The following is a 17,143-nucleotide window of genomic DNA, read 5'->3' on the forward strand; positions in this document are numbered from 1 at the left end:
TGTTTCGCTAAGGCAGTGTCCACGGTACTCAAAACACTGGTGGTGCCGAGTCCGGAGGTGGCGATCTTTGGAGTGTCAGAAGAGCCGGGAATGCAGGGGTCAAAAGAGGCTGACGTCTTGGCCTTTGCCTCCCTGGTAGCCCGGACACAGATCTTATTAATGTGGAGGTACTCAAAGCCCCCCCCGAGTGTAGAGACCTGGGTTAGTGACATGGCTGGGTTTCACGGTCTTGAGAAAATAAAGTTTGCCTTAATAGAGCAGCCGTTAGTCGACTTTCTCGGGGAAAATTAAAATTTCAACAGGTGCAGAATTCCAAGGTGGGGGTGGGGGGACGGACTGTTGTTTTATGGTTGGGGTGTGTGAAGATTGTGATGGGGGTGGAAATGTTTATTGTACCATGTTTATGTCACTTATTATTATGAAAACTTGCAAATACCCTAATAAAAAATTTTTTTTTTAAAAATTCTTCTTGGACTCACCCTTGCCTTTAACAAGACCAACCTCACCATCATCTCCATTGGCTCTTTGTTGCTCAACTGAGTAGGATTGCTCTCACTTAGTTTCAGTCTTAGCTAGCCAATTTGACCCTGCACCGCTAACTGTAGCTTCTCTTCCCATCCCTAAGGATCCATCCATGCACTCCCTTGCACTCTCTGTGCTGTCAGCCTGCTTGTTGACATCCAGTCTTGGATAAGCTGCAATTTGGCCAAAGTTGCGATAAGCCTGACCACTGCGAACTGTCTCTGGCCTCCTGGAATCACTCAGTTGAGCAAATGAAAAGGAAAGATTGTGAGGATAGGGCAGTTTCATAGAGCAAGGAGTGATAATCGGACAAGAAACAAACTTTTACTCTCAAGGTATGAATGGCAGGATCCTAAATGGTGCCATCAGAAAGCAGAATAAAGGAAATCAGAGAAAAGAAAAAAAAAAGATCTGCTCCTTCAGCTTGGTGTCAGTTTTCGCCTTTGATTATATTTCTGTGCTGCACCTTGGATTTGTTGTCTGTTAGTACTCTATAAGAAGATGTCCAGAAGTGAGTTCAGTTTCTTGTGTGCAAGATGAATCTGGTGAAAGGTTATTTAGATGGCAGTTCTGAAAAAGTTGGTTGGCTTTCTAAATATATTTCTGATGTGCACTATTCCTCTATAATAGAGTTCAGAGTATAACTGACCCGTCTAGTAGTAACCCTACTCCATTCATTGACCTGTCTCGTAGTGTTAACTCCATTCTTTGACCTGTCTAGTAGGGTTAACTCCATTCTTTGACATAAAGACCAAAGTGGATTGTGGGGTTACTGGTTGGGGCGGGGAGTGGGCCCAGGTGAGGTCAGTGCAGACTCTATGGGCCAAATGGCCTCATTCTGCACTGTAGAGATTCATAATCTTTATTAGTGTCACAAGTAGGCTTACATTAACACTGCAATGAAGTTACTGTGAAAATCCCCTCGTCGCCACACTCTGGTGCCTGTTTGGGTACACTGAGGGAGAATTTAGAATGTCCCAACTCGCCGAACAAAGCGCATATTTCAGGGCTTGTGGGAGGAAACCGGAGGGCCCAGAGGAAGCCCATGCAGACATGGGGAGAATGTGCATACTCCACACACACATACAGTGACCCAAGCGGATTCGATGGATTATAAGCAAAAGTATATCAAATGGCATGAGGAACTAGGGGAAGGTAAAAATGAAACTTTTATCTTAAGGCAAGAATGAATAAGTTCCTACTCCAGCACTCTTATAATGGAGCTTTGGCTTGGTTTTATCAGTGGACCTGGCCCTGAATTCATTGTTCAGTAGCAGATGCTTGGGTCCAGTATCTTAGCAGAAGTGACGGCTTTTTTTTATGGCAAAAACTGAATTTTACTCTCTTTTCCCCTTTTCTAGATTCAATGCCAGAAGCACCTGCAGTGTTGCCATCCTTGTGGAGGAAATTGGAGTACACACTTTTGCAAATTAGGTAATAACCCATCTCCTAGACTGCTAGTTATTTTTGCAAATGGAATAATGGCAAGGCTCCAACAAATAGCGTTTTAACTAAAACTATATTACATACGTAGCTGAAGTAGAATACTTTCCCATCTCAGGTGTTTAGTGGTCATATCGGGTATTCTCTGGTAAAGTGTAGGATGGTTAAATGCAAAATAAAGCTGTCGTTACCCCAATTTCATGACTGTACTTCCATCCTCCGTGCATTAATTTGCATGTCCCACAACCGGGCATTCTCCAATTAGGAGCGCCACGGCAATTTTACTGACAGGCACTTTCTGCATGGGGTTAGCGTCAAATTATGGGGCGATCCATGCCCACCAGGAACTGCATTGAGATCAGCCAAACTGATATTGCAAGAGGAGCATTTAAAGGAGAACCTTGGGTCAAGAGCTAAAAGGCATGTCACATTCTCCCAGGAGCATAACTGAATGTTCTTCCCTCCTGACCTCTTCCTGCAAAATATACTTAAGTGAAAAAAACTTGAAAAAAAGATCTTGCAGCTAGAGGAAAGCCTCTCTGATAAATGCAGCAGTTCTTTGGTATGTGGGTTGATATTCTTCCTCGTTCAGAGCGCCAAGGCAATTTCAAAATACTGTACTGAGTCGACTTGAAATGTCATGATTAGCTTTCTGTGCTGTTTCTTGATTATTGATGTTTCTAACTGGTGTGTTTATTTTACTTACAGGAGTTTGCAGCAGAGCTCTGTAGCACTTGCTACAAACCAGAGAGGTATTTTTTGCAAAAATGTTTTGTCTTAAAACATTTTGGATATATCTATGATTAATCAAACCTTTTAAACTTTCCTTTTCTTGGTTCTCTGCCCTGCCTTCACTGAAATCAGCTGCTTCATTAATCTTTTGCTGCAAAATATAGGGAGTTATAATTAGCAGTAAATGACTTGGACTTTTACACTAAGTACCTTTCTGTGCAGATGAATGCTGAAATATTAAATGTTTGAATGTTTATAAAATTAGTATTAATTTCACAGCAATTTATACATTGTTTGTCAAAGGTATTTTAAATTCCTCTTTTTAAAAAAAAAACACATCTTTTTTCCTATAGCTCGCACAAAAAATGCTTTAAGTGAATTAAGACGACGAGGGAGTTATTCTTCAAGGCAGGTGGCCAAGGCTAACTCCAGCCTCTTGTCAATTTCTCCACAAACTGAGCAGAGAATTATTAAACCTCTGTCAGCAAACCCAATTGTAATAACACACAGCACTGGAACCAGTCCAGTTATTCCACAGCCTCGACCAGATGTTTTTGCAAACCAGATCTGTTCACAAGATCCTAGTCGGCCTGGCGCTATTGCAAGTGGTAAGTAGGTTCATTGGGGTTGAAAGTTTTAGCTCCATGGGTGGATAGGTTTGATTGGTAGTTGAGCTATTTATAATGGTACAGTCATTGGTCGATTCCTAATCTATTCCAAGTCGGCTGATTTTGGGTGGGGAGGTGCAAGAGACTTCAGGGAGTCTTGGTACCTATGAACTAGATAGAGGAAAGTCAAATAGGATTCCCACCTCCGATAACCATTCGATTATTCCTGCTGGAAGTAGCTGGTGTGATTGATGAGGATGTGTTTGAATTTTGTTAAAATATATATCCATGCTAGCCATCCTTTTGCAGCTTTGGTGTCTGCTAGCCACTTTGCCATTGGGATGGAGGTACACATCAGTTATCACTTGGATCAATACAATATAAAATGATTGTGCTTTTATTCCTCTAATGCTGAAACAGGCATGGAAGGGTTTAATTCCCAAAGCTGCATGCAACTTTCTTTTCAACAAAGCATTTCTATTTAATTAGTCTCTGAGTTCATAATCATTCTGGAGCACTACTAATTACAATTCCCTTGTATTATTATTGGGGATGCCCACCACCCCACCTTGCTGCTCAAATTAGGTACTCTGCTGCATGGTATGGAAAAGAAACCAGAGATGAGCGATTTGCTGTATGGTTTAGGGAGTGTGGATTTGTGTGGATGAAAATTTTAGAGGTGCTTTGTTTTTGTTTAGGTGATGTCCTTCACATTGTTGTTCCTGGACACTGTGACCGAAGATTACAACCTGAACACATTTCTCCAGGGAAAAGGAAATGGTAAATGGGTAATGAGTGGAAAGCTTTAAATTGAATTGGCATCATGTTGGAAGTTATATTGAAATGTCGCTTAGCAAATTCCATGTTTCAGTATAGTTTGCACACACTAGTTGTTTATATTTTCACCTTTGCAAGTGAGGTTAAATTTCTTGTGCTTCGTCTATAAATGTCTGCTTTCCCCTTCTATGCTAATATATCCTTATGACTGCAGATATCAATACTTTGTGTGATGGATGATCAGTCTCTCACTTCCACAAATGTAGTAAACACATGCAATAGACTGAAACAAATGGGTTTAAAAGCTAAAATGAGCTGGTGACCTAGTTTGGCCACTAGTTCTGAATAAGTGAAATTCTGTCTTTTTTATTCCAATGCGTTCTGGAATAGCATTCTGTGATTTAGTTTGTTTATAATTAGGAAACTTGTTTCACAGTGGGTAAGTCAAATTATATATTTATCATATGATTACAGAATCTTCATGGGTTTTACCACTGTTACTGATTGTATTCTCTACTTCCATGAATGCTTTTGGTTTTCAGAACACTGTCTTTATCCTTGTCTCGTACTTTTTGATTCGTGGCTTTTTTTCTCTCTACCTATTTTGTCCACTTTGTTCAATCTGTCATATTTGTGTTGCACCTTTTGCCCTGCTTTTTTCTGCCTGTCTGCTTTATTGTTCTGGTAGGACCAGGTCTGCTGCATCTCTGGGTGCAAGCTGAGAATAGTTAAAGCTAGCACCAAGTGGAGAACCATGAGAAGGAATGAGCAAGAAACCGTGAGCTTATTGGTGGGGCGACATGGGACTGTGCCTTTGGTCTGCTATACATGCGCTGTTCTTGTGTTGAATCCTAGAATACGGATACACTGTTGATTGTCTGTTTCAGGATTTTACTCATGGGCTGGGTGTGTTTGAATGTTCTACTTTTGGAAATGACTGAATTTTAGATTTTTAGAGGTAAACACTGGGACAAGGGAATTGGCGGGACAACTCTATGCAACAGAATTGTTTGTTACAGAATGTGATTGTTTATTGTTGCTACAGAGATTGGGCTCCAGTTGTGAGCTGTGATTTAGGCAAAAACTTTGGGCAAGATCAAACCAAATTGAAACAGAGTTCCGTGACTAGCACGTTTAGCGGGGTGTTTTCCGCCCATGCTATCTATTGGGACTCTGTTTCCATTCGGGGCCTCAGCGGGGGTTGCCCCACCGAGGCCGCACCTAATCCCTTTTCCTGTTTTCCTGCACTGAGAACTCAGCGCAGGTAAATGGCACCCTGATCTCTCAGCCCCTGACGCGACGCCTGAACCAGCCACCCCCAACTCACCTATGAAGGTCCTTGAGGCCCCTCCGCACCTCATCTCACACACAAAGGGACCCCCCACCCCACCACAAAGGGTCTGATCCCCGGCATGAGAAAATGCAAGGCTGGCAGTGCCAGGGTGCCACCTTGCTCAGAGAGCAAGCACCTGGGGGCCTCCGATTCCCTGCGAGAATCCCACAAGTGCAATTCCGGGAAGCAGCAATGAACGGCACTCACCCAAGGTCTCTTAGGCGAAGGGATTAGGTCTCAATCCCTAGGATAAATCAGGGACATACATATCAGTGAGACTAGCTGCAAAATAGTGGTCCCACCCACAATGGGCAGGATTCAGGTCTCAACACCTCGCAAGATCTCATGATTGTGGCTAAAGGTATGAAGAGAAAGTGGGAGGGGGATACTTAATTTGCATGATCAACCATGATCATATTGAATGGTGGTGCAGGCTCGAAGTGTCGAAGGGCCTACTCCTGCACCTACTTTCTATGTTTCTCTGAGCGAGGTAGATCCCGGACGAGGTAGATACCGGCGTCACCGCGCCATTCAATAAGATCATGAATGATCTGTTTGTTTTTCAAGTTAATCATTCCATCCACCCCCAATAACTTGCGATTCCCTTGCCTAGTAAGAATCTATCTACCAATGTTTAATGGCCCCCTTACCGCACTGCCTTCTGAGGTAGAAAGTTCCAAAGTTGCACAACCCCATGAGAGAAATAAATTCTCCTCGCCTGTCTTAACAGGGTGAGCCTAAATTTAAAACAATGTCCACTAGTTCTGGTCTAGCCACAATAGGAAACCACTTTTCCAGGTTCCCCTTGTCAAGGCCATTCAGGATCTTGTACACCAAAGGGCCTACATAAGGCAAAATACATAATGCACAGAAAGAGTTAATACTGTTAGTCGTGTACTACATAGAGCACAAAGTACATTCTATTGTTAAAATATCGCTCTTAGAAATACGGTATTGAGCACAGAGAGATTTTGATTTTAATGCCAGAAGGCCATAGAATCTCTAAAATGCAGACGGAGGCCATTCGGCCCATCGAGTCTGCACCGATCCTCTGAAAGAGCACCCTACCTAGGCCCATTCCACCATAACCTAACCTGGATATTAACCATCAGTTTTAGCGTGGCCAATTCAGCTAACCTTCACATCTTTGTACTGTGGAGGAAACGGAGCATCTGGAGGAAACCTATCCAAACTCAGAGAGAAAGTGCAAACTCCATACAGTCACCCAAGGTCGGAATTGAACCCGGAACCCTGGCTCTGTGATTCAGCAGTGCTAACCACTGTGCCACCGTGCTGCCCCCCTGTCAACTCTGCATACCTCCAACTCTGGCCCCTTGTCCATGTTACATTTCCTTCATCCCACTATTGATTGCTTATTGTTCTGATTATGATAAAGCCAATTCTGTCTGATAATGTCAATATATACAGAAGTTGTTGAGGGGACAAGAGAAGAGGTGTAGGTATATGGGAGATGAGAGAAAAATCAGGAGGAAAGAGTGTCGACAACAAAAGGGAGGTGATGTAAACAGGGTATAACTGAATGCAAAGGAAAAGAGGGCATAATTATAGGAAGGGGTGTTGATAGACGGGAGCAGTGGACAAGGGTGATGGAATTCAGTAAGTAATAAAATGAAGCGTGAAAGGTTACAGGGGATAAGAGAAGGCAAGTACAGGCATCGAACAGATGGAAATGAGAGGGAAGGGCAGGAGAAGGAATGAAGGTGTTGAGAATATTGATCAACCTGTAAGGGATGTGAGGTGCAAACAAGAAGGCAGTAGATGGCCTCCAATGTTTTCCATCCCAGTCCTCCAAAATATAGCCAGGACCTCAATCTGATAGAACCATAGAAAAATTAGAGCACGGAACGAGGCCATTCGGCTCCTCTTGTCCATGCAAACTCCACTTATGTCCCCTCTGCACCTTCTGCCACTTATCTTGAATCTATGTCTCCTGGTTTTAGAATTCTCTACAAGGGAAACAATTTTCACCCATCCATTCTATCTCTTCCCCTCATTATTTTGTACACTTCAATTAAGTCACCCCTCAGCCTTCTTAGTTCTAAGGAAAATAACCCCAACCTATCCAATCTCGCCTCGTAGCTGCACTTTCCTAGTCCTGCCAACATTCTTGTAAATCTCTTCTGCACTCTTTCCAGAGCAATTACATCCTCCTTGTAATGTGTTGACCAGAATTGCACACAATACTCCAGTTGTGAGCTAGTATATTTATACAATTCCAACATTATATCCTTACTTTTATATTCTATACCAGTGAAGGAAAGCTTTCCATATGCTGTCTTTGCAACCTTGTCTACTTGAACTGCTGCCTTTAGGGACCAGTATACTTGTACGCCAAGATCTCTCACTTAATCTACCCCTCTTAGTATATTCCCATTTATTGTGTACTCCCTATAATTGTATGATCTCCCTAAATGCATGACCTCCCCCTTCTCTCTGTTAAATTCCATCTGTACTTTATTGCCCACTCCACCAACCCAACTATATTATTTTGTAGATTATAGCTATCAACACTGTCCACCACTCGCCAATCTTTACGATTGCAAATTTCTCAGTTGTGCCCCATGTTCAAGTCCAAATTGTTAATATATAATACAGACAGTAAGGGCCCCAACACCGAGCCCTGTGGAACACCACTTGAAACAACTTTCCATTTGCAGCAGAAGCCACCGACCATTACCCTTAGTTTCTTGCTAATACGCCAACCTTTTATCCACTTTGCCACATTGCCCTGTATTCCATGGGCTTTTACTTTTTTTTGACCAATCTGCCATGTGGGGCTTTATCAAACACCTTGCTAACATCCATGTACACAACATCCACTGCACTACCTTCAACCCTTTTCACTTCCTCAAATAATTCAACCAAATTTGTGAGGAAAGACTACCCTTTAACATATCCATGCTGACTATCCCTGACTAGTTCATGCCTTTTGTGTGATACAGTAGTCCCCCTTTATAACGCGGGTGTTGGGGTCCAAGACAGCCACCCGCGTTGCATCCGAGCCGCGGATATCCACGATGGGGGTTTTAAATAAATTTAAAACCCCCATCGTGGATCTAATTAAAACAAGCACTGCTGCATTTTTAACAACTTAAAAGTTGGATTGGAGGGAGAGAGCAGCCGGCAGTGTCAATTTCAGCGGCCGGCTGATTATTTCAGTGAGAGAGCAGCTTCCCTCTCCGGATCAAAGTGAGCCGGCCGCTGAAATTGACACTGCCAGCTGCTCTCTCCCTCCAATCAGAAACATTAAAACTTAAAAGTTGGATTGGAGGGAGAGAGCAGCGGGCAGTGTCAATTTCAGCGGCCGGCTGATTGTTTCAGTGAGAGAGCAGCTTCCCTCTCCGGATCAAAGTGAGCCGGCTGCTGAAATTGACATTGCCGGCTGCTCTCTCCCTCCAATCCAACTTTTAAGTTTTAATGTTTCTGATTGGAGGGAGAGAGCAGCCGGCAGTGTCAATTTCAGCGGCCAGCTCACTTTGATCCGGAGAGGGAAGCTGACAGTTGGGGTCCATAAGCCCCCCCGCCGTATATAGCGAACGCGGTATATTGCGGAGCGCGGTATAACGGGGGACTACTGTCGTTAATCCTATCTCTCCGGATTAATTCTAATTTTTGAGCACTGACTTCAGATTTACTGGCCTATAATTGTTTGGCATTTCCTTTGACCCCTTTTTAAACAATGGAACAACATATGCATTTCTCCAGTCCTTCGGTACCTCCCCTGTATCTAGTATGGGATTGGAAAATCATCCTCCGAGCATCTGCTATCTCTCCTCCCTGACCGCCTTCAGCAGTCTTGGAAACAATCCGTCTAGCCCTGGCGACTTATCAACTTTCAAGGAATCTAATCCTTCGAGTACTTCCTCTCACTTTATGCTTATCCCATCCAATATCTCCGTGTTCCTCCTGGACTACATTATCTGCATCATCCGTTTCCTTTGTAAACACGGACATGCTCTGTCTTTGACATCCTTATTGGCTTTGTCCCTGCACTTCCTATACTTATCTAGGCTATTTGCCACGCTTAGTTCTTTAGCTATCCCAGATCTTTTACCTGCATCAGCAATCCCCAATCTTCTCTTAAACATTAACTGTCTTCCCTTTGATATCTTTTATTCTCTTCATTCTCCGTTAGAATCATTGAATTCCTACAGTGCCGAAGGAGCCCATTTGGCCCATCGAATCTATACCAATCCTTACCGAGGCCCATTCCCTGTCTTATGCCTGTAACCCTACCTAACCATTGGACGTCGGGACAATTTTTGCATGGTTAATCTATCCAACCTGCAGATCTTTGGACTGTGGTAGGAAACTGGAGCACCCAAAGGAAACCCACACAGGCACTGGGAGAATGTGCAAACTCCACACAGACAGTCACCCAAGGTTGGAATTGAATTCGGGTCCCTGGCACTGTGAGGCATCTGTGCTAAACACTGTGCTACCATGCCGCGAATTAGTTGAACCGATTGCCAAATCTTTATATTAATTGAAAATCTTGAGCTGGCTGTTTTTTCAAGACGATCACAAAACACATGCTAATGTTAGGCATAGACCTAACATTATGTCAGGTTAGGTTTAAAACAGCAACTACCAGACCAATGCAAGACAAAATTATTTCACGTTTGTCGCAGATCACTTCCTACAGGCTGTATCTGAACATTGCACCTCAAGGAAAAAGCCAAGTTAGCACCTAATAATTGCAGCCATGCTCAAGACCCCAGAGTACTAGTGATCGACAACTAAAATTGCCAACTTTGACATGTTAATTAATGCCATTCTATCCTACATTAAAGAAACCTGCATCTCTTTACAATTTTGCTGTACATTTTAGTTGTATTAATGACTCCTTGATTTGGTTTCCTTTTTGACTTTAGTGATTCCCCCCGCAAAAGAGGTAACTTTGTATCAGGACAGAATTCGACTTCTAGAAGTGTGGAGAATGAAGTGGAAGAAAGTCAAGTAGAAATTGCTGTTGAAAATTTTCCAGTAAGTACAGGAGTACAAAACTAGTCTTAAAATTTAGTCAAAAGGCTGTTTTTTCTGCTCCAATGCTGCTTATCCAAAAATAATACAGGCAAGTACACATACTCAGCTGATGAGCCTGAGGGAGTATCAGTTAGACTTTCGAAAGAGCACATAAACTATAAAGGAGGAAATTACATTCAATGCTGTCTTCCACAGAATGACATTGATCAGTCCTGAGGATGTGCTTGTGCTGGACTGACCTGTCCTGCCAAGTGAAGATTTTAGGTGTTACTAACTGATTGAAGAGTCTTGGTTTTATTACATTTGCTATTGTTGACAAATTTTGAAAAAGTTGAACATTGCCTGTCCCCTTTACTAAACCCAAGGCAATTGGGAGCAATTTTAAGTTGAAAGATAACTTTATTAAAATCGTTAACCTTGTATTATTGGCTTCTCTAGCAGTTGGTGGATAATATTGTACCGAACCATAATGGATCAAGAGTATATGGTTCAGACCATATCATGTGCTGTTAGTTGGTTTCAATCCTGCCATCAGCTACATGGTGGCTTTGATCCCAGATAGGAAAGGGTGAAGAGGAGGAGGAATTAGCCTAGGTTCTTGCATCTAATCACAAGTGGAAATAATTTGTTGGCCATTCTAAAAAATCACTTATAAAGCTGTCGCTACTGTATAAACAGGGAACCATACTATACTTGGTCTGCTCTACATGTGACCTAGTAAGCCATCGAATTGTCAAAAAGGGACCATCACAGGCAGCACGGTGGCGCAGTGGTTAGCACTGGGACTACGCCACTGAGGACCCGGGTTCGAATCCCGGCCCTGCGTCACTGTCCGTGTGGAGTTTGTACAATCTCCCCGTGTCTGTGTGGGTTTCACCTCCACAACCCAAAAGACGTGCAGGTTAGGTGGATTGGCCATGCTAAATTGGTCCTTAATTGGAAAAATAAAAAATAATTAGGTACTCTAAAAAAAAATTTTAAAGAGGGACCATCGCAACCATTCTGGTTAGCTTGGGCCAGACAACGAATATTGATCTTCCCAAGAATGGAAAAAGGAAATTCACTCACTGCTTATTCATGTCTACCAAATAAAAACAGGATTAAGCTCAACTAATATACCCGCTCATATAGGAAAATAATAATTTGTCCTTTAAAATAAGATTGTGTAGGACACCAATTAAGAATGGAATTTTGTCTTTTTTTTTATGCAGCAAAGAGTAATAGAAAATGCCAGAGAGAAAATTTTGAAAGACCGATCGCTCCTGGAAAAACTTGCAGAAAACATAAATAAGGTTATGTTCAGGTAATGTAATCCTTATGTGGCAACAAACTGGGCTTTCCTAGCAACAACAACTTATGTTTATATCATGCCTTTAACATTATGAAACTTTCCAAGGTACTTCACAGGAACATTATAAAACAAATAATGGCAAGAATAGGATGAGAATTTTAAAGTCCATACATTGCTTGATTGGGAGCCACTCCGAGGTCATTGAACTACTTGATGTGAGTTAAGACACAGACAGCACAGTTTTTGGTGTAGAATGTGGAAGGAGTTTGTTGAAATAGTCTAGATTCAGTGAGCGTATGAATGAGGGTTTCAGCAGCAGATGAGCTGAGATAGGAAAAGTCGAGTGATGTTATGGAGGATAAAATAGGAGATCCTAATGATGGCAAGAATAAAAGACCAGAAGCCCATCTCAGGTGTGACACTAAGGTTGCAAAGAGATGGGCTTATTCTTGAAAGTGTTGCCAGGAAGAGGGATGGAGTTGGTACATAAAGAACAGAGTTTGGAACAGGGATCGAATACAGTGGTTTCTGTCTTCCCAATATTTAATTGGGAGAAATTTCTGCTCATCCAGTCTGATAATTTCGCAACAGTAGAGGAGTTGAGTGACCTGGAATTGGAAGCAACCTGAATATACATGAAAGCCAAGCCTTTGGAATGTCACCAAGGAGCAGGATGTAGACGAGAAATAGGAGAAAACCAAGGATAAATCCTTGGGGCACACCATAGATAATGATGTGGGAGCAAGAAGAGAAGCCCTTGCAAGTGATTCTTTGGTTCCAATTAGATAGAGAAGAATGGGACTCTTAAGAACAGCCCCACCCAGCTAGATGACAATGATGAGGCATTGGAGGAGGATGGTGTGGTCAACTGTGTCAAAAGCAGTGGCTCCCGCTATTTTCAGACTTTGGGGCTCTTTTAAGGGGCCGTAGTGGTGCTGTTTAGATGTTTCCCCGTGTGGGAACACTCCTGCTCAGATTCTCCACTGGTGGATGGCCTGGACTAGGAGTGGAGCGGTCAGAAAATCGGCTTTGGAGCAGAAAAAGGTGCGAGGCAGGAAAGGCAAGATGGCGGCGGGCGGGGAAGCAGCAGCGTGGCAGCAGTGGGCGCGGGAACAGCAGGAGCTTCTTCAGCACTCCTTTAAGGGGCTGAAGGCAGAGATTCTGGAGCCGTTTAAGGCCTCCCTGGACAAGCTCATGGCGACCCAGACGGCTCAGGGTGCGGAGATCCGAGAGCTTCGACAAAAGGCCTCGGAGAGCGAGGATGAACTTCTGGGCCTGGCAGGGAAGGTGGAGTCGCACGAGGCGCTCCATAAGAAGTGGTCAGCAAGGCTGGAGGAGATGGAGAACCGGGCCCGTCGGAAGAACCTGCGGATTCTGGGCCTCCCAGAGGGGCTGGAAGGTTCGGATTTGGGGGCCTATGTGGCTATGATGCTGAACACGCTAATGGGTGCGAGGTCGTTCCAGGGACCCTTAGAGCTGGAGGATGCCCATCGGGTGCTGCTGAGGAAACCCAGGCCAAATGAGCTGCCTCGGGCGGTGCTGGTCCGTTTTCACCACTTCATCGACCGCGAGTGTGTGCTTCGTTGGGCGAAGAAGGAGGGGAGTAGCAAATGGGAGAATACGGTGCTCAGGATCTACCAGGACTGGAGTGCGGAAGTGGCGAAGGGAAGGGCTGGTTTTACCCGGGCGAAGGCAGTGCTCCACAAGAACGGGGTCAGGTTTGGCCCGCTACAGCCAGCATGCCTGTGGGTCACTTATAAAGACCGCCAGCTATATTTCGACTCCCCGGAGGAGGCCTGGTCTTTTGTCCAGGCAGAGAAGCTGGACTGGGGGCTGGGGAACGTTGTACACAGCCCGGAGGTTTTGTCCTCCTTGGTATCCTTTCGTTTTATCGGTTCTGTTGGATGATGTTGGTTTTTTGCCGTTCTGCTTTTTTTTTGCTTTTTGGGACTGTTATCTGCTTACTTGGGCGTTTGTTTTGTTTGGATTTTTATTTTCCTTCATCGGTTGGGAGGTTGGGTGGGGTTCGCGGTCCTGTTGGGTCATGTGCCCGCCTTTTCCCGCGTTTTGGATCGGGGGGGGGGTTGGGAGGGAAGTGCGGGCTTTTTTTTCCCCCGCGCTAGAGGAGTAGTGGGCGGGACCGCCACTGGAGGGGGGTTGGTTGTGTTGCAATGGGGAGGGTCTTTGGGGTGGCGGGGTCAGCAGGAGTCGGCTGGCTTACGGAAGTACAATAGAAGGGGTTACGCAGCTAGGGGGGGGGCCTAGTTTGGGGGGGGGGTAGAAAGTGGGGGGGGGGGGGGACCGGATTGCTGGTAAAGGAGCTGCAGCAGGTAGAGGGGGTCGGGATGGGGATTTGCCGCTGTGGGGAACAGGCTGAGCGGGGGGCGCGTGCACGTGGCGGATTACGGAAGGGTGATGGCTAGTCGACGGGTATGGGGGGGTAGGTGGTCCCCTGATCCGGCTGATCACCTGGAATGTGAGGGGACTGAATGGGCCAGTTATACGGGCCCGCGTGTTCACGCACCTGAAGGGGCTGAAGGCGGATGTGGCCCTGTTTCAGGAGACGCACCTGAAGGTGGCAAATCAGGTTCGATTGAGGAAGGGATGGGTAGGCCAAGTGTTTCATTCGGGGCTGGATGCAAAAAATCGGGGGGTGACGATCCTGATGGGGAAGAGGGTGTAGTTTGAGGCGTCGAATGTGGTGGCAGACAGTGGCGGGTGGTATGTGATGGTGAGTGGCAAGCTGCAAGGGGAGCGGGTGGTGCTGGTCAATGTATACGACCCGAATTGGGACGATGCAGGTTTCATGCAGCGCATGTTGGCCCGGATTCCAGATATGGAGGTGGGAGGCCTGATAATGGGGGGGGGATTTCAACACGGTGCTGGATCCGCCACTGGATCGATCCAGTTCCAGGACAGGTAGGAGGCCTGTGGCGGCTAAGGTGTTGAGGGGGTTTATGGACCAGATGGGAGGGGTGGACCCATGGAGGTTTGCGAGGCCGAGGGCCAGGGAATTTTCATACTTCTCCCATGTGCATAAGGCTTACTCCCGGATTGATTTTTTTGTTCTGAGTAGGGCGCTGATTGCGAGGGTGGAAGATGCTGAATATTCGGCGATAGCCATTTCTGACCACACCCCGCACTGGGTGGACCTCGAGCTGGGAGAGGAGAGGGACCAGCGCCCGCTTAAGTGCTTGGAGGTGGGGCTGCTGGCGGACAAGGAGGTGGGCGGGCGGGTCCGAGGATGTATCGAGAGGTATCTGGAGGCCAACGACAATGGAGAGGTCCGAGTGGGGACGGTCTGGGAGGCGGTGGTTCGGGGGGAGTTGATCTCCATTCGAGCGTACCGGGAGAGAAGGGAGCGGAGGGAGAGATTGGTGGGGGAGATGGTAAGGGTGGACAGGAGATATGCGGAGGCCCCGGAGGAAGGATTGTTGCAGGAGCGACGCAGCCTTCAGGCTGAGTTTGACTTGTTGACCACCAGAAAGGCGGAAGCTCAGTGGAGGAAGGCATAGGGTGCGGTGTATGAATATGGGGAGAAGGCGAGCAGGATGCTGGCACACCAGCTCCGTAAGCGGGATGCGGCTAGGGAGATTGTTGGAGTTAAGGATCGGAGAGGAAATGTGGTGCGAAGGGGGGGAGACATCAATGGGGTCTTCAGGGACTTCTACGAGAAACTATCGGTCCGAACCCCCGGTGGAGATGGGGGGGATGGAGCGCTTTTTGGATCGGCTGAGATTTCAGAGGGTGGAGGAGGGACAGGTGGAGGGGCTGGGGGCGCCAGTTGAGCTGGAGGAGCTGGTTAAAGGGATAGGGAACATACAGTCGGGGAAGGCGCCGGGGCCGGATGGGTTCCCGGTTAAATTTTATAAGATGTATGCAGACCTGTTAGGCCCCCTGTTGGTTAGGACCTTTTAACGAGGCAAGGGAGGGGGGGCATTGCCCCCAACGATGTCTCGGGCGCTGATCTCCCTGATTCTTAAGTGGGACAAGGATCCCCAGCAGTGTAGGTCGTACAGGCCGATCTCACTCCTGAATGTGGACGCCAAGCTGTTGGCAAAGATCTTAGCCACGAGGATAGAGGACAGTGTGCCGCAGGTTATCCACGAGGATCAAACGGGGTTTGTGAGGGGGTGGCAGATGAACACTAACATACGGAGGCTCTTGAATGTTATAATGATGCCGGCGGTAGAAGGGGAGGCGGAGATAGTGGTGGCACTGGACGCGGAGAAGGCCTTTGATAGGGTTGAGTGGGGGTACTTGTGGGAGGTGCTGGAAAGGTTCGGGTTTGGGGAGGAGTTTGTCAGTTGGGTGAGGCTGTTATATGAGGCCCCGATGGCGAGCGTGGCAACGAATAGGAGGAGGTCGGAGTATTTTCGGTTACACCGAGGGACGAGGCAGGGGTGTCCCTTGTCCCCCCTACTTTTTGCGCTGGCAATTGAACCCCTGGCTATGACGCTGAGGGTATCGAGGAACTGGAGGGGGCTGGGGTGGGGAGGAGCACCGAGTGTCGCTCTATGCGGATGACCTATTGTATGTGGCTGACCTGGTGGGGGGAATGCTGGAGGTGATGAGGATTCTCCGGGAATTTGGGGACTTTTCAGGGTACAAGCTCAACTTTGGGAAGAGCGAGCTGTTTGTGGTACACCCGGGGGACCAGGAGGGGGGGATTGGTAGGCTCCCATTGAAAAGGGCGGAGAGGAGCTTTAGGTACTTGGGGGTGCAGGTGGCCAGGAGCTCGGGGGCCCTGCATAAGCTTAACCTGACAAGGCTGGTGGAGCAAATGGAGGAGGAGTTTAAGAGGTGGGACATGTTGCTGCTGTCTATGGCGGGTAGGGTGCAGTCAGTCAAGATGATGGTGATCCCGAGATTTCTGTTCCTGTTTCAGTGCCTCCCCATCCTTATCCCGAAGGCCTTTTTCAGACGGGTTAACAGGAGCATTACGGGGTTTGTGTGGGCACATAGGACCCCGAGGGTGAGGAGGGTGTTCTTGGAGCGGGGCAGGGATAGGGGGGGCTGGGCTGCCCAACCTCTGTGGGTACTATTGGGCTGCCAATGCAGGGATGGTGCATAAGTGGGTGATGGAGGGGGAGGGGGCAGCATGGAAGAGGATGGAGATGGCGTTCTGTGTGGGCATGAGCCTGGAGGTGCTCGTGACGGCGCCGCTGCCGTTCCCTCCAACGAGGTATACCACGAGCCCGCTGGTGGTGGCTACCCTCAAAATGTGGGGGCAATGGAGGCGGCACGGGGGGGAGGTGGGGGCCTCGATGGGATCCCCGATACGGGGGAACCACCGGTTTGTTCCGGGGAGAATTGATGGCGGGTTCCTGAGTTGGCACAGGGCAGGTATCAGGAGGTTGGGGGACCTGTTTATAGACGGGAAATTTGCGAGCCTGGGTGAGCTGGAGAGGAAGCTCGGGCTCCCCCCGG

At 46.8% G+C, this 17,143-nt stretch overlaps 1 protein-coding gene across 5 annotated transcripts in view; it reads left to right on the top strand.

Moving 5' to 3' along the window:
- The window catches only part of npat (nuclear protein, ataxia-telangiectasia locus), a 47,758-nt gene that overhangs the window by 8,401 nt on the left and 22,214 nt on the right, over nucleotides 1–17,143 (top strand). For 4 of the 5 annotated variants that reach the window (XM_038818315.1, XM_038818316.1, XM_038818317.1 and 1 more), the window contains 6 exons: nucleotides 1,884–1,956; nucleotides 2,674–2,717; nucleotides 3,051–3,305; nucleotides 4,004–4,085; nucleotides 10,311–10,422; nucleotides 11,634–11,725. In XM_038818315.1, coding sequence (XP_038674243.1) covers nucleotides 1,884–1,956; nucleotides 2,674–2,717; nucleotides 3,051–3,305; nucleotides 4,004–4,085; nucleotides 10,311–10,422; nucleotides 11,634–11,725 — 658 coding nt within the window. The remainder of the gene's footprint in view (nucleotides 1–1,883; nucleotides 1,957–2,673; nucleotides 2,718–3,050; nucleotides 3,306–4,003; nucleotides 4,086–10,310; nucleotides 10,423–11,633; nucleotides 11,726–17,143) is intronic. The other variant, XM_038818318.1, reaches the window with a different exon arrangement.

Source organism: Scyliorhinus canicula, chromosome 14, assembly GCF_902713615.1.
Source record: "Scyliorhinus canicula chromosome 14, sScyCan1.1, whole genome shotgun sequence".
Lineage (NCBI taxonomy): Eukaryota > Metazoa > Chordata > Chondrichthyes > Carcharhiniformes > Scyliorhinidae > Scyliorhinus > Scyliorhinus canicula.